The 18,318-nt window shown below is 34.1% G+C and overlaps 1 protein-coding gene across 2 annotated transcripts in view; it reads right to left on the bottom strand.

Annotated features, from left to right (window-relative positions):
* LOC140141234 (transcription termination factor 2-like) overlaps window positions 1-18,318 on the bottom strand; it is a 77,698-nt gene that overhangs the window by 32,522 nt on the left and 26,858 nt on the right. Inside the window, exons 8-16 of one of the 2 annotated variants that reach the window (XM_072163038.1) lie at window positions 17,828-17,885; window positions 15,338-15,480; window positions 13,599-13,742; window positions 9,068-9,205; window positions 6,188-6,420; window positions 4,731-4,927; window positions 4,191-4,258; window positions 2,969-3,057; window positions 757-848 (exon numbers count right to left, since the gene is read on the bottom strand). In XM_072163038.1, the coding sequence (XP_072019139.1) occupies window positions 757-848; window positions 2,969-3,057; window positions 4,191-4,258; window positions 4,731-4,927; window positions 6,188-6,420; window positions 9,068-9,205; window positions 13,599-13,742; window positions 15,338-15,480; window positions 17,828-17,885 (1,162 nt within the window). The remainder of the gene's footprint in view (window positions 1-756; window positions 849-2,968; window positions 3,058-4,190; window positions 4,259-4,730; window positions 4,928-6,187; window positions 6,421-9,067; window positions 9,206-13,598; window positions 13,743-15,337; window positions 15,481-17,827; window positions 17,886-18,318) is intronic. The other variant, XM_072163039.1, reaches the window with a different exon arrangement.

Below are 18,318 nucleotides of genomic sequence, written 5' to 3'. Positions count from 1 at the left end.
TATGGGATGTTTTATAGATGACTACAATTTGGTTTAGAAATCGGAATGAGGAAAATTGATGAAATGACTGGTCCAAAAAAAAATAGCGAGTGCTATAATCAATGACCCAGTTCATTCACTCCCAGTCCCAATCAGAGTCTGAAAATTAAAATAGCAATGGAAAAATAATAATATATAAACCTTTACCTTTAAGATGAGGTATAACTTTTATTTTTCCGATGATTATTTCTGGGCCAAATTTGATACTTAATGTGGCAAAATCATCCAATTTTTTTGCTCAAAACCTCAAAAGAGGCAGTAACCTTAACTCCACTGCATTTGTATAAGAATGTAGGTTTTGACAGCCAGTTTCATGCATCTCAAGTTTATTTTTACCCAGTTCAAGTGGGGGGGGGGGGGAGAGGAAAAAAGAAACTGCATTCTGCATTAGATTTTACAATCTTCAAACGCTATGAGGCGTACTATTTTTTCCTAACATGACACACCTGTAAAATCATTAGGCTATTCCAGTTGAAATCCATACACCCCTATGGAATACATGACCTTAATCTTCCACACAGTGAGTGTAGATTTCAAATGGAGTCACACATTCAGGTAATTACCGTCCATTTGAAATCCACACTCCCTGTGTGGAAGATTAAGGTCATGTTTTCCATAGGGGTGTATGGATTTCAAATGGAACAGCCCATTAATATCATCATGATCAGCAGATCCCAAATATAAGAGTGAAGTAGGGTGAGAGAATAAATCACTTACTTGTACTGGGTTGACAGTTCTTTATACACTGTTCTTTCTTTTGGTGATAACTTCAGGTTATGAGTGTGGTGTATTTTCGCTGGTAGACTGACCTGAGGGGGAAAACAATTTATGTCTACAGTATATTAAATATTGGCAAACCTGCAGCTACTCCGTAAAGGTGAACATTAAATTTGCTGCAATGTTTCATTGAGGTAGTTATATCCTCTGTAAAAATGACATATTTGGATTAAAATTGTGGTAAAAATCACATAAAAGTATGTTTTTCAACCCAATTATCTGAACTCATATTGAAATCTTGTAAAATATCAAGAATTATTCAGCATTGTAAGCTTTACATCTGTGCCAAATTTGGTGTATTTCCTATAAAAAGAGTGTATGGTTTCTCCAATATATTGCACAGTATGGCTGGGCAATGGTGACTGATAAAGCATCCATGTGTTATATGAGGCCTTTGCGCTGTAAATTACACACATGAAGTTCTCGTCCATTTTCAATAATAACAATGTCACGCCAAAACGAATCAGGCTAAAAAAAACAATGAAAGTCACAGTGTTAGTAGGTGTGCATTGTATGGCACATATCAAAATCAAATACACTGTTGATTTTATATTCTTAATATTTTTTTCAAACACGGTATAGATCATTCTGGGACACCCTGTATCAAGCGGTGAACAAATGTGATTTGGTATTCAATTGTATACGCTGGCGAAGTTACGTAATTAATTGGATTAAGTACCATAGCAATAGGTACAAACAATTTTGAATATACCGCGCTGCACTACAAGCAGGTTGCACTCATCACCTGTCGTCAATCATATAATAGATTGAATACAATACCGCTCTTTTCAAAGAGACTAATCTTATAGGTGCAAGTGATTAGCATTTCTTTGACATCTATGGTTCAATGCAGAGGTACCACATGAACGTAGTAGTGCAGCGCGAAATAATCAAAAATTGTTTGTACCTATTGCTATGGTAGTTAATCCGATTATTACGTAACTTCGCCAGCGTATAGGCATGTCTTTTCGACATACATGTATCATAAGTCTGAAAATCTAAAGTTACGATGCATTGTTAAGTTCTATTTCTATGTTGGGATTTTTAACCGCAACACATCATCAATATAAACACATCAACAAAAATAAGTCCCCCTCCCAATATTTCGTCATAGCATTGTAAGGTTTTGTTTTGTACCAATAAAACTAACTTTGAAATAATTAGGCCCTATATGACTGTTTACTAAATGCTGTGTGAAAATGAAATATGTCCATGACTTCAGGGCTGAATGAGCCAATATTGAAGACAAAAACTGCCCTTTTCAAAAGTCACAAAGTAGGCCACAAAAGTTGATTCATGGCTTGTCACTAATGCAAAACCCATGTGGACTGTGGTTGGGTGCAGTTTAAAATCCTCACCAAGTGAACATTCTTGATCATTCAGCCATGCAAATCCCCATCTTGATGCAGAGCTCAGCACAGTGAGTGGTAAGATGGTCAGTCTCATTCCTTGTCCCAATACACCTTGCAGTTAACAAGAATAGGCCTACTTTGTGACTTTTGGAACGGGCAGTCTTTAATTTGGGCTCATTCAGCCATGAAGTCATTGACATCTTTCATTTTCACACAACACTTAGCAAACAGTCATATAATTATTTCTCAGTTTTATTGGTACAAAGTTTTATTCTACGATGTTATGACGTAATTTTGAGAGGGGGACTTATTTCTTGTAATGTGTTTAGTAGAAGCACAGACTATTCATAACGTTACAACATGTTACTTATGATATGATTTTTTTAAATCCCTGAGGTCAATTACACTAACAGTCTCTCACTGATAGTTCAGGGGAGACAAACACACAGAAAACAGAGAAAAGGAATATTCAAACTCATCATCTTGGTAGTGAAAAATGGAACATTATAATGTCCAGCTAAGTCAGCTTTCATGATTTCCTACAATTATTTACACAATATCAGATTTCCGATATGCCAAAACTCCAATCAAAGCTGATCTTACACTTCATTTAAGAAATATATTCATGATTATACTATGACACATTCATATTGTTGAATAAAATTATAGAAGCTTATAGTATTTTATTTAGCCATTTCAGGGATATCCAACTTAATTATTACAAATAAGAAGAATGAAATGCATCTTTAACATCTTATCCTATGTGCACGTTTTTCAACCTATTCCATTTAGTCACTTACCAATGGTTTGCCATTGGTCCCTTCCTGGTTCTTGGTTCTCCTCAGAAGCAAATCATTCACCAACATGTTCAGCTTCTCTCTGCCTTTTACTAAGAGTGAAAGATAAGTTAAAATAAATGCTTGAGAATAAATTTATGACGTAATTACATTTTTGATTATTTCTCATTCACCTTGCTTATTGAAGGATTTTAGACAATTTGTTAGTTGTAAAACATAGCATAAATGATATTGCAAAGAGGCCTGATATTGTACTTAATACTGTAACAATCATGAAATATGTTCACACACATAACCACCAACGAATGTGTACAAAAATACACACTTGAGTTTTATTCACCTTATTTCTGCAGACATAAACATTTGAGTTTCAAAGGGCTGACCATGAACATGAACACCTGCAACTGCAAATGCTGTTTCTAGTGCATTTTAATGGTACTGCAATCTACCACCACCATCACCACACGCTAACGACCACACTTCATATGCATCCACTCTTACACAACATATATACCAACATATTCATTAAAAAGAAGAATGATAACAGCACACCCCCTCCAAAGGACAGAGTGCTTTCAACATCCAATCAGAACCACAAGTTATACCTAACTCTTTCTATAAAAACTTACTGCAAGCTTCATGAGACTGACCGATTAACATTCAACACAGAGACAGTACATATTCTCAAGGTTCATTTCTCCAAGTTTATAATGTATCATAATGGGGCATTGTGGAATTCTTAACTTCTAATCTAAATTCAGAATTTGTTTTTTCAAAGTCAATAGTGTGTAAATGTGTCATGTATGGGTTGAAATTAGGGACCTTGTGCCATATTAAGCACAAAAAAAATATATTGTTGTGTTGCCCTCAAGTGGGAAAATGGGAAAGTTTGATCGGACCGTCGGATTTTTTTTTTTTTTTTTTTTTAAGCCTTCAGTTTTTAAAAATCCCCTCAAATATTAAATAATGCTTCTTCAATTAGGGGACATTTGTCAATTTTGACTTCTGGATACCTGTTAGACATCAATTAAAGACTAGTCTTTCAATAAAATATTAATTATAAGTGAAAAACATTGATTTTTTGAACAAATCTGTAAAAATCATCATTCAAAAAAAATAAAACAAAACGCGACCCTGATTTTTCAGGATTTAGGGTCGGACGGTTGAGGGCAACACAACAATTTTTTTTTTTGGCCTTATACCATACAAAATAATTACAACTAACGTGTGTTATTGTCTATTTGTTCCGTCCACTCTTCGTACTTATTAAATGGTGATGAGCATCTCAGGAACCTACAAAAGAGGAATCACAGATAATTGAAGAAATCGTTAAATATCTCTATCTACAGTATTTTTCAGGCCTGTGAAATCTCAGATTTTTGGCGGAATTCTGATTTTTTCAAAATCTCTCAAATAGCGGAAATCCGCTTTTTTAATTTTTCTGACTGATTTCAATTTCCACTTTTACCAAAAATGTGTCCGTGTACCTCTGATAGCAAATTATGTGTCACAATAAAACGACTGGAAAATGAGTCTAACGATCTTCAGAAATGCACATTTCAATGGCCGTGGATACAAATAAATATATATTATATATTACAAATAATACTTCTGATTTATGAACAGATTAATCAATCAAATCCTTGGTTTTTTCATTTAAGACCACAACATTGTGAATCATTGATCATTTTAGACCAAAATGTAACACATGGAAATTTACTTTATTTGCTATCTTTGTCATATTGTTTGATTGGGTTGTACATACCTTAATAATGAGAACATATCTGAGAGATTGTTCTGAATAGGTGTGCCAGTAACTGCCCATCTAGACTTGGCCCTGAGTCGACACACAGAGCGGGCTTTCCGACTCTTGTGATCCTTGATGCTGTGTGCGCCATCTAAGATGATTCGTTCCCAATCAATCTGGAGTAAGGTTGGTTGTGATGTTGTACAGGTGGCATCCTGATCAAGAAATGACAATGTTTCAAGATGTCTAACCTCTCTAAGATTGTTAATTATTACTTTGTAAATATTTAAATACATTTTAAATACCACAGCCACATTTACCTTTTACTCAGGTTAAAATATCATAGCAAACAGTAATCACCCCTTTATTATGAGACAATACCTCAAAATCTATGCATCACATTTAAAATTGAAATAGCATAAAGATACCCATTTTAGTTCTGCAAATTTTGATACCGCACTTGTCTTGATATCTCAAAATGTGTTGCCATGGTGACTCCTTGATTGCAAAAAAATGCAGATTCAAAAGTTACACTAAAAACCTTCTCAAGTCATTGTACCATTACATTCTCTGTACATGACTGGTCAAGGATGCCTGTGGTGACCAGTGACAACCAGGTACTCCAACAACAAAAGCAACATTTTCAATCCATGGGTTAAGATGCAACTTTTGAATCTGAATCTTTTTCTTTTGAAGGGTCACTTTAACAACACATTTTGAGCCATTGAGACAAACATGAGGCCATCAACTGAATTTGTTTTTCAGTTTTAAAATTTTGATGCATAGTTTTTGAGTTATTAGGCCCCCCCCCAAAAGGTTTGTCTCAAAGCTTATGCGCAAGCATTTGTAAAATCGCGCGATTTTAAAAAAATGCAGAATTTTTTTTATTTCAAAAAAAAATAATTTTTAGTTTTTTCCGGGAAAATTCTGCGAAAATCAGATTTTTTTTCTCAAAATACCATAAAAATACCAAGTCGAGAATTAAAAAAAAAAAAAAAATCGCATTTCGCATTTGTTTTCAAACCACTCGTGAGCTTTGAGACAAACCTTTTTTTTTCGCCTTATCTCGTAATGAAGGTGGTAATTACTTTATGTGATGTGTTTATTATCTGCAGGGTTCTTTTTATCAGATTGGCATGTTTTATGCAGTGCATAACCTTTAGCACACTGCTGATAGTATATCCGCAACAATTTTTGAACCCTGCAAAATTTAAAAACATTAATTGTGCACATACCTTGAGTTAAAACAATGTGATATTAAGTGTGCCATTCAAAAGGTGCACATTTTAATTATGCAGATTTGGCAGAGAATGAAATGAAGCAGAGAGACTAGTTGAGAGAGAAAGAGAACAAGAACAAAACAAAAGACACTTAAACGAAAATAGGGCAAGCAAGAAAGAAACAGACAGACAGCATAACAGGCAGACACACAGACAGAAAGAAAATAATATCATTATATGACCAGATATACATACCTTTGCTGGCTGGTCCCCTTTATCTTCTGCACACTCTTTGCCAACAATGTTGTACGTAGTGAAGACCATATCATAGGAAGCTAGTTTCTTTGGATCCTGTTCTCTTTTGGGGCCATGGTATTGATACATGGATATATCCTTTGGTTTACATCTCGTCTCAATCTCTCCCATCCACTGCAGCAGGAGGAATTCTGTATTGCAGATGACTAGTGTGCATTTTGACTTGATAAATGCTGAAGTAAAGGGAGAGAAAAAAAAAAGACTAACATGTAACATCAATTTCATCACCACATAGTATGAATAAAAGATTCCTTTCCATTGATCATTCAAGATTTAAAAACATGGACCTTTGGTTTACAGGTCTAAAGCTCTAGCAACTATTAAAACTAATGATCAACAAGGAAAGCAAAGATAAGAATTTGGCAATTCCTTATTGGTAAATGAGTTGCAAATACTTGCTTATGTTGTGACATTACATTTACATGCCCCATATGAATTTCTTGTGTCCATATAAGCATCAAGTCACTCTGCAAGGCTGAATGCACAAAAGTTGTGTAGTGAGAGATAGGCCGTAATGAGCAATTTTTTCTTCCAACGATCAGCGTTTGAGTTATAAGTAACATATTCAGCTTACAGAAACAGCTTTAGAAAGCTTAGATTTTGCTTTAAATTATCATATATAAATCATATTTTTATTAAATAAATTAAAACCGTAAAATGAGTGATGAACAAAGTATAACAGTGCAGTATGATGACATTTCACACTGCTATTTTGAGAATTTTCATGTAATTTTGCACTCGTAGTTTACCAAGCATCATAACCGCAAACCACATAAGCTATGAAAATTACAGAAAGTCCACTGACAACCTTGTCTTGTGCTGAACAATTCTATATTAACTTTGTGTTGATTGGCTGAACTTTACTACCGTAATTTCCAACTTCCAATCAGCACCTCTGTTTCATTTTCACCCAGATATTGAGTTGCCGACTTCCAATAAATTTCCATTGAACTGTACACAAAGTAGCTTCAATTTCAGAGACTTCCGGTGCAGTTTAAGCGCTTGTTTTATTGAGATATTTTACCTCTAATGATAAATAAAATACATAATCATAGACAACAGGTATTCAGAAAAATATTCTATAATTTTCTTGGCAATAGCTCACATAAAACAGAAGGAAATAATGGAATTTAAAACTTTTTGTCAGTTTTTCATCTGCACAAAATGTGTGTGCATGCATGGTAGGGGAGGACAATAGAAATTACACTAACATATAAGTACTTGTGCAAACAAGATAAAATCAATAGCTGCATAAGACTGTTAGGTTCTATTTAACTCGTCGGCCGCATCACATACTGACGTATTTGCAAAATGCGTATTTCGAGAAAACCGGCTTTGAAATTTTTATGCAATGTATTGTCCTTGTATGTTTGATTGAAACATATCAGTGCCACAAAATGTTATTCAAAATGTGAAGAATATATCAAAGTTCATATTTATATCGCGTTTTAGTTAATATTTTGTCTCTTAATAGTATAAAATCATAAAAAAATAGAATACGTCAGTATGTGAAACGGACATCTCATGCACTTCTTTGTGGTTGAAAGATACGACGCAAATACGTCAGTATGTGAAACGGGGCATTTCATGCATTTCTTCGCGTTTAAAGAATACGACGCAAATACGTCACTATGTGAAACGGCACTTTCTGGTGATCGGCATGCACGGCTGACAAATACTACGGAATACTCCGTGTTATGCATGGTAATACTCAGAAGCACGGGTAAAATAGGGTCAAATACAAACATCAGTTTATTAACGCCCGAAATTAATGTTTTATTTTCATACAAAACATCTACAACTACAATTCTGATTATTTTCATTATTAATACAAAACATCTAAAACAACGTCGCTTATAATGGGCTTGTGCCTAAAAGGAAAAGCTATAACCCTCTTTCAAGATAATGCTATTTTTGAAATCGTAATTTCATTAAAAATCACATTATTCAACGCTTTAACCTGTCTCTACAAAACTTTTTGTAAGATTTTTGTCATTATGAGAGACTAAAATATTAGTCATATTCTATAAATCAATAATTTATTATGTTACAGTCTGATTTTAACTCCAAATATAAAACATTTCGTTATTTTTTATATGTAGGCCTATTGCAATACAAATGATCAATGATAACCATAAATGATAGGTAATTACCACGCAAGCACAAAACTACAAAAAATCATTTAATTTATCATCGGAAATGAAGTGTACATTTAGGCCTATTTCATGACTTGTATATAGTATTCTAAAAATTCCGAATATAATTATACCATGCATCTCAATACATTATCATTTATGAAAATTAATAGTGCTTTGCATAAAATACATGCTTATAAGCATAAATTGATCGAAAAATCATTTGTAATTTACAAGCACAACACTAAACAATTCATTTAATTTATCATCGGAAATTTCTGTGTACATTTAGGCCAATATAGGGTTTTTGTATTTGCTGGGTTAGGCCTACTTAATATGTAAAAAAATATGGGGAAAACACACATTTTCTGAGAGCCTCTGACCACGTGTTACAAATGTCAATAAAACTTTCTCGACCCTTTACAGACCCATTTAATTCAAATTTACAGTGAACCCAAAGACCACAAAAAAGGGGAAAAAGGGAATTCCGGGATTAATCTCATGCCCGTTTAATGCCTTCTTTGACTGAACATCCGTAATGTTACATGGTTTAAAGGATATCAACTAAGAAGAGATATCACATAAGCAGATATAGGTTTCATTTTGTTGTAATCCAAATATTTCTTTTTTACCGTGTTCATGTTTGAAGTTTTTCACAATTTTGAGAATGCAACATAAAGTTTACCTATTTGTTCACCAGTCTTTGCCATCTGTTTCTGTATGTGGGAAAGTGGGACATTGTCATCATCATCGTCCGTCCTTATCTGAGATTTCTGTATGTGGGAAAGTGGGACATTGTCATCCTCTTCTCCAATTGCCTTCCCTGAAATCAATACAAGAAAGAGTTTGCGTAAAAGGTTATTTCGTGATCCACAGCAACAGCATCACCCCCTCCCCTCCCTTTTCTCAAAAAAAAAAAAAAAAGTTGAGATTTTTTTATAACAATGGAAACCCTCTGGCTGCAAAATGTTTCTGTAAACAAACTTTCTTGCAGATTAATTCGTTTAGCAAAAATATCGTGAAACTTTTTCGTGAATATTATATCTATTGAAAAATTTCATAAAAAGAGGACGCAATTCAATTAAATTCAATATTTATTCACATATGTTTTTTCCATCTTACATTGCAACAATAATAAAAGAAAATGAATAATAGGGCCTACAGTATAATAAATTAAAACACAATGCACTTTGTAAGATAGCATTCTAAACAAGTACACTAAATTAGTTGGATAATATACTATAATAGGCCTAATTAATACAAAATAAATTTACGCCTATGAACGTTTCAAAGCCAACTGACCCTAATAATATGTGAACATTTCTATTATTCATTTGACACACTCAAGTTTGGTTCAAATGTATTATTTCAGTTGATTTTCATTTTATTTTCCTCCGGACACTACGTGCTAAAAAAAGTGGCAAAATTATCTTGATTGTGAGGTTGGCAAATATGAAACTGATTGACCGTTAACGCAATGTCAAAAACGTTGACATTTCAATATATTATATCGACCATCAAGGCATAGGCCTACAACTCTAAGTCAAAAATGTCGATATTTGAAATCGGCACAGCGAGCACACGTTTATGAAAGCATTTTCATGAATGTTTTAATGCTAAATAATAATTTCAAACGAGAAATATAATCGAAAACGCAAATTCACGCTTTTTTCATAACCCATTTTAACTACATTTCCATTAGTAGGCCTATTAGGTCTACTATATACCATGATTGCGATAAAAGCTTTTGGTTTTACAACACTTTTTGCGAATGTTTTGGCCGAGTGCCTTTTTATTTGCAATGTTTGTCTGGCTTTCAACTTTCACGTTTATAATGTTTTCTGCATAGGCCTACTTTAAAAGGTAAACTGCTTTAAAGCATTTTTTCGTGAATTTCATGCAGTGTTTTAAAACGCTCTTTATAGCATGATGCCTATATACGGTAGGCCTACTACATAAACCACAATCTAATTTAAAGCCATAAGTGTTCCGTTTTCTACTTTTGAAATTCGGTTTTGTTAGGCTATGTAAATTTCCGTGTTTTTCAGTTTTCTTGTGACCTCTCCGTGTTTTGCCCGTTTAACATATATATAGGCCTAGGCCTAGGCCTACTTTTTGTCCGTTTTACAAGAAGTTTATTCAAGACATATTACAACTTTTACCCCACTTTTTACACGTTTATTTGATTGAAAACAACAACAGACACACTTTTTTAAAGTTTTGTTGTTGTAGTTTTATTCACTTTTTATGCGGTACAAAATAAATTACAACTTTATTGTGGCTTTAGGCCTATAGGCCTAATAGGCCTATGACTTTTGTACGTGTTTGATATTCCGTAAAAGTTAAAAATAAAATATGATAACAACAAACAATTACAATAACAAAAACGGAATATTGAGTAATGCGACACATCAGAATCTTATTTTACTTGGGATTCCTGTGGTGTAGGCCTAGCTATAACGGGCGTTAAAATGCCTATCGTTGGCGCGGACGGGCCGCTGTGGTGCCTCTCAAGCACCAACTAAAAAGCAACGAGTAGTAAAAACATCATGTTTGCTGTTCAGAAAAGGACAATGAACATAAAAATGCAATATTTGTCAACACCATAAAAAAAAATTTAAAAGAAAGAAAATCACCAAAAACGATAAATTAAAAACAATTGAAGATTGAAGATTGCATTTTTAAAGCAAAATTATGAAAATTAGTACAAAACAGAAATCGCAATTAGGCCCTATCATGATTATGTCTCAATTTATTCTTCATTTCATAAAACTTCCTGATTATCTGCTAAAATAATTGCTTGTCAGTTATTCTATGCTAATTTTAATGTTCTGATGTCCGCAAATTTTAATACAGAGCATGATCTTTTTATACGGAACAGGACAAAATTGTGCTTAAATAATCATGGTTTCGTTCACGGCAACACGGCCATGCACTGTGCAACTTATTCGCGTAACCTGTCTGTCTGTCCGCGCGCCATGTTGCTCCTCAAACGCCGACGCTTGACGCCGCGACCTTGCGGAAGCTCTGCTGCACCATGGAAACAAGACTGCAGTAAATAAAATGGCTACACCATGTGGATAAACATCTGCCGAATGTGCACGGATAATTTTGTCATATTGTATACTTTACCTTCTAAATCACCAAAAAAATGCCAAGCTGCTGCAGTTGGACGCCCCTTCTCATTTTCTAACTTGACCAAACGTCACAAGTCACCGGATTATATATTTATGGAATAATCTTCAAAAATGGACCTAAAATCCGCTGTGTTTTTCTAAATCGCGATTTTCGGCAAGTTCACTTTTGACCACTTTTAACCATTTTTGGTCCGCCATAGCGTCTAAATGAAGCATCACTGAGGTAAGTTTTTAAGTCAAACGTTTAGATATGGCCAAAATCTAGATAGTGTTTTTCATTTTTTAAATTAGGGCCTAGAACTTTTTTATCACCCATGATTCAAAAATTTGAACACGGGTCACACGTTTTTACTGATTTTTTGCCTATATTTTAAAAACTAAGCAAAATTTCGAAAAAATAAAAAAACACTTTCTAGATTTATTTGTCTAAATTAATAAAATTTATGTTTTACAGTTTTTGATTTTCAAATAATTTTTTTATGGCGGACCAAAAATTTTTGGTCAAAAAAGCCGTTTTTTGGGATTTTCTCGAAAATTGTACTTTTTGACCCAAAACTGTCATTTTAAATGGATTTATGAGCTCATTTCCGTTCAAAAAAATGTATACTTTTATATACTTTACATAAATAGTTTTCGAGTTATGAGGTGAATAATAATGGATAATTAGTGATCCTGTGTGCCTCCTTAATGTTTATGAGGTTTCTGTGTTACTTTTTAATACTTGACTGACTATATGTGAGTTTTTGCCAGTTTTTGCCATTTTTGCCGGTTTAAACCAGGCAAAAACTGCCACTTTTCCGGCAAAAACAGGTTTTTGCCGGCAATAATCGAACCCTGTTTTTTACGGGCTGACTATTCAAGTAGGGTTGATTGGTTGGGCTAAAATTACCCTAAAATATCACAGAAATCTTCAAAAAACTGGCAAAAAATATGATTTTTCAAAACATTTTCAAAATATCTGATTTTACGTGATTTTAGCAAAAATCCCAAATCCAAAAATATGGGTCAGTCGGGCCTGTAAAACAGTTTTTCCCCCCATCCCCTCAACAACAGTTTTATAATCAAACTGTGAACTTGCCAGTCCAATAAGCTGTGAGCTTAGCATGAAACAAATCTTGATTGATGCAAATCTACCCACCTTTCTAATTTAAGGTGTTATGGGAGGGATTGAGATTTTTTCTCTATAATTATCACAGTAAATCCATATTTGGTATATATAACAAGTATGTCTTAACGTAAGTAAAAATGTTAAGAAAAAACAAATTATGCAATGCATCTTAATTAGCTAATTAGCATATTTAATTAGCCCAAATTGCTTAATATTAAAAAAAATATAGCTCGACAATAAAATATCGTATGAAGTTGGTTGAGGTGTCAAATGAAAGCTTTTGAAAAGATCTAGAGCTTGGTCTTGGTTTAAAAAACACAACAGGTTAAGGGGGGGGGGATAATACCAGGCATTATACTGATTTTGTACCACATGTATCTTCTGTCCTGCTGAAAAAAGCAAAGACTTTGTGAATTTCAAACCAAGGCCATGCTCTAGCTTATGGTTTAGAGAGTATTTCTGCCAATTTTGAGCTCTGCAGGGGGGTACATTTGCCTCCACATCTACTTTAAAGTTATAACATTGAAATATGAATATTAATTAGCTAATTAGCATAATATTATGATAAGAAATAGTTATTTTTACTGTCATATCACTTGAATTTTATATATGCAGCAATTTGTTCTGTGCCATTGATGTATTTTGGCCTGTAATTAATTTCTATTAGTTGATTACTTAAATAACACTGTTTGAAAGCAATAGAATACATGAGTAATATAATGCATATGTTAATATAGGAAAAATGCTCATTCTGACAGTTGTTCGCGTCATCGGTTGAAAGTTTTTCACCCACAACTTTTGAACGCTATGTTCGATTTGTATAAAATAAAGTAAAAACACAAGCTGAAAGTTTAATATCCTAAGAGAAATTCCAAAAATTGCTTTTTTAGCACCCAATCCCTCCCATAACACCTTAATCCATGCACATAATAGACTGTCTATCTGGTCAATCCAAACAAGAAGCTACTCACCTTGATCTTTTTCCTTATCCTTATCATCTTGTTTGTTCTCCTTGTTATCATGTTCTTTGTCTTGTTCCGTCAGCTGGTTTAATTCCCTTTGTTTCTTGACCAATGATATCATGGTCAAGGTCTTTCCTAACCCCATGTCATCAGCTGAGGAAGAAAACAATAACAAAATATTCTTCAAATTTGAAAATGTAAGTTCCCTTATTCCTGTAACTATTCAGAATTTTGGTTTTTTTAGGTAAATGCAAAATGGTGACATTTCTTCAGAGTAAATTAGGCCTAAAAATTTGTTTTGCCCTTAAAGCCCCAAAGTCAGGGTCATCAGTCGGTTGGTTTACTTTTTTTTAAAATATTTTGCCACATACAACATTTAAAAATGCAAGTTCACCACAAAATACCATGGTAAACAATGATCTATAAGGTTCTGTCAGGCTTGGGTTTTTTTAACGTATCAGAGCTGTGCCATACAAAATACAAAGAGGCAAAACATTCTGTGAATTTTATACCAACTGTATGAAAATTCAAATATGGAAGGAAAAAAAACGTATCATTTTTTCGGATTTTAGGGTCGGTCAGAAAGGGCAATACAATCTTTTTTTAGGCCTTAGATGGCTCATTGACATGGATTAGGTTTTGTGAAACAGCATCAAACTAAAGTGTCTCTTGAAAAAACTTGTATTCCAGGTCATCAAAACTTCCCACCACAGCTAGAAATGCAATATCCATGCTAAAATTTACTGCCCATGCCGTTCATCCTCTCCAGTTTTGAATCATTTCGTGTATAATGCCTTCTCTAAAAGATATGATACCTTAAATAGCACATTGAATGTTAATAACAGAGTCAAGTTACATTTAATTGGTGTCGTTCACTTGAAAATAACAACATTAAATCAATAAGGCCAAGGGAAAAAACAATTGTTGTATTGCTCTCAACGACCGACTCTAAATCCTGAAAAATCAAGGTTGCAATTTTTTTTTTGAATGATGATTTTTACATGTTTAAAGTCTCAGTGTTTTCCACTTAATACATGTTTTATTGAAAGACTAGTCTTAAATTGATTATCTAACAATTATCCAGTGTCAAAATTGCCAATTGTTCCTCATGGAATATTTAATATTTTGGGGATTTTCAAAAACTGAAGGTTAAAGGAGGATTTCGTGATCCTAGCATCCTCTTTTTATGACATATTTCAGTACATATCCACGAAAAAAGCCTATTCCCAAAATTTCAGTTGATTCCGATTTTGCGTTTGCGAGTTATGCATGATTATGTGTATTATTACACTGCTCCATAGACAATGCGTTGTAATTTCGTTCTGGTGCACCAGAACGAAATTCAAATTTCACGATATCTTAGCTAAACGAATTAATCTGCAAGAGATATTTTGTACATAAACATGATGTAGCCAGAGGTTTCCAGCGATATAAAAATCTCAACTTTTTTTGAGAAAAGTGGGGGGATGAGGCTGTGGATCACGAAATGCCCCTTTAAAAAACATCCTGATTTTTCCCATTTAAGGGCAACACAACAATTTTCTTTTTGCCGATGGTCAGAAAATTACAACTTCTCAATAGGCCTTGAATTGTGATTATCCCCAGACCCCACTATATATAGCATCTAACTAAACGAGATAAAATATCAGGCAAAGTCAATCTGGGTTTAAAAAAACAAATATTGCGATCATTAGCCATTGGCCTTTACCACTGACCTACCATCAATAAAGAACAGACTATTTTTTTACCATAAATGCCCCCACAAGGAAGTTGCTGCTGTTCCCTCCATATAAGCCAAGTCAAAGCCTGTTGTTGATGAGGCATCAGTGATATCATCAGACCTTCTGGATCTCTGGTCTCCTGATCAGCTGGTGGCTTTGTTTCAGAAGAACTGAGTCAAAAATAAGAAAATGTTATAAATGATAAACACAAAGCAAGGCGAGTTGGGCGAGTTGGCGCAGCGGTTATTTCCTCGCCTTTCACCATTGAGTTCCCGTGTTCAAAGCCCGGTGCAGCCCAAGGACTCATGTGCACTTGATTTATCCCGATTCCATGCTCGCTCTCGCAGGTTTTCTCCGGGATCTCCTGCTTTCAAAAATCGGTGATTAGTTGTTTGGTTATCAAAAACTTCCTTCACCCAATGGAATTTGGGGAGCTGCAAAGATAATTGGTGGATGTTACAATCTAAGTGCGGATAGGTTTGCGCCAAGTTCGGCTGCAACCAGCCTAGTTGATGCGATCTGATTGTGATGATTCACCATGGCAGTGAAATTACAGCACTTTGATCCCTCTGAGATCTGGGAAAAGGCGCTATACAAAACACCGAAATTTATTTATTTATTAAGGGATCTGGAATGAGCATTTTGAGGGTTTCGACAGTATTTTTTGTGGGACATGAGAGCACATCAGACATATCGAATTGCATTCCGAATACGTGTTTTGGGAAAAAATTCATATCTTCAATACGAAAGGTCAAAATTTTCAATTGATCATCGGCTTTTCATCCCACTTACATACACTTTAAGTATAAATCATCAGATTTATAAAGTTTACTTGAGTACTGTTAAATATCAAAATATCAATTTTTAATGATTTGCCATAAAATGTGTATTACATTGCGAATTTCAAAAAATCAAAATTATTTGATATCAGAAGGACATTCTTCATATTCAGAATGCAATTCGGTATGTCTGGTGTGCTCTAATGTCCCACAATAAATACTGTCCAAACGTTCATACCCCAGCCCTTAAAGCAGGTACATGTATGTTGCAAATAGTGGGTCATTCATTCAGTGGTTTCATTTCCCCCATTTTGTTGTTGTTGTTTGTTTGTTTTAGGGTGGCATTAACTTATTTCATATATTTTCAATAAACGTTCCCTCCTTTTTCAGCATAGATTTCAGCTTATAAGTCTTACAATGCCTTCCCTATATACTGTGTCTTCACTAGAAATGAATTGATATTTTCTCATTAGGCAAAAAAAAAAAAGGTTTGTCTCAAAGCTTGCGCGCGCGTTTGTAAAATCACACGATTTGACAAAAAAGAAATGCGGAAATTTTTTTTATTTCAATTTTTTTTAGTTTTTTCCATAAAAAATCGGCGAAAATCAGACTTTTTTCTCAAAATACCATGAAAAAGTTGGGAATAAAAATTTTTTTTTTTTAAATCGCATTTCGCATTTGTTTTTAAATTTATCGTGAGCTTTGAGACAAACCTTTTTTTTTTGCCTTATTTGAATTGACCTTACAGCGTTATGGCCTTCACTTGTATCTGTTGCCAAGTTTAAGGTCCTTGACCCGATCGACAGCCTCATCCCCCTGATTTACCTCATTGTTGATGAGATTTTTGGTATCATTTAATAGATCCTATTTTTCTCATACCATCCTGAAATTTGACATTCCAAATCAATGTATTTCCGAAGAAAGAAAGAAAAACACATCAATTTATGGTAACCAAGCTTCCCACACCCATTTACACTGTGGATAGGTTCAGCAAATTTGACTTCCATGAAATCGGGACATGCACAAAATTCTGTAACCTTACTGCTATAGTTAGTAACAACTTTCTAATACTGCTTTATGATTAAATGTTGGTGTTATTCCTGCTACATGCACACTCTCTAATAACATGTAATTGAACTATATATTGACATAAAATCACTGTTTCTCATCACAAAAGAAACTGTAAGATGAAGTTTAATATGCTGGCATACCTTCGCTTTGTGTTGTTTTGCTGTTTACAATGATTGGGACCACCATGCAATAAACACTTAGTTTGATCAGCTCGTAATCAGCAGGCCTTATACCATCTCAGATTAATATCGATATATTGTATTTTGGGAACTCTCTTGTGACACCTTGTCAGAAGCATCACAAATTATTAATTCAAGTCATACTTTCTACTAAAATGATGGGCATAAGAAACAACTCCCATATGTGACGCGATCTGGTCCATAGGGGCCAAAGGCGGCAAATTTGAAATTGAGATAAAGGCAACAATAAAATACGTGAAAACAGACTTTAAAACCAACTATGCCATACCTTTGGTATTTTTCAGTATCTGATAGCCTAATGTTTGTTTAAGGTAATAATTATAATAGTAACTCAATTTTAAAAATATGCCTCCTTTGGCCCCTATGGAGCAGATCGCATCACATATGTCAAAGTACTTAAACTGATATCCCAGGATCTTTTCACATATAGAGAGCCCTGGTACATGTACATTGCATATTTTACTAACCTGTGGAGTTTTTTCACTGCCGTCATACGACCACCATATAAAAGCTCCTTCTGTTGTGCTGCAAAATTAATTGATCAAAAACAAGTGACAATTGATTCTTTTGATTGTATAAAAATAAAATGTAAATCACCTAAATATCCCCAATATCATGGTCTGACTTAAGTTTTTGTTTTCTACTCTGGGCCAGTGAGATTGTAAAGCTACTGGCCCAGCAAAAAATTTACTGACCCAGGTTTCTCGATATTTTTGACTGCAAAATCAAGCAACTGACATCCAATGAACCCCAGTTCAAGAGATATCTATGTGATCTTAGCATCTTAATCATGGCGTGCTTGCTCACGTTTTTCTTCACTGGTCTTTTCGTTTTAGCCAATAGGATTAATTGGAGGCCAGCATAATTAACAAGAAAACGCTCCAGTTTGAAAATTAACACTATGTTAATTGTGTTGGGTTGCTCTTTGTATGTCCAGTGTGGCATGTTTGTAAACATA

The sequence above is a fragment of the Amphiura filiformis genome, chromosome 19 (genome assembly GCF_039555335.1).
Source record: "Amphiura filiformis chromosome 19, Afil_fr2py, whole genome shotgun sequence".
Classification (NCBI taxonomy): domain Eukaryota; kingdom Metazoa; phylum Echinodermata; class Ophiuroidea; order Amphilepidida; family Amphiuridae; genus Amphiura; species Amphiura filiformis.
Note: the sequence above shows the minus strand (reverse complement) of the source record. Positions and strands in the feature narration are given on the sequence as shown.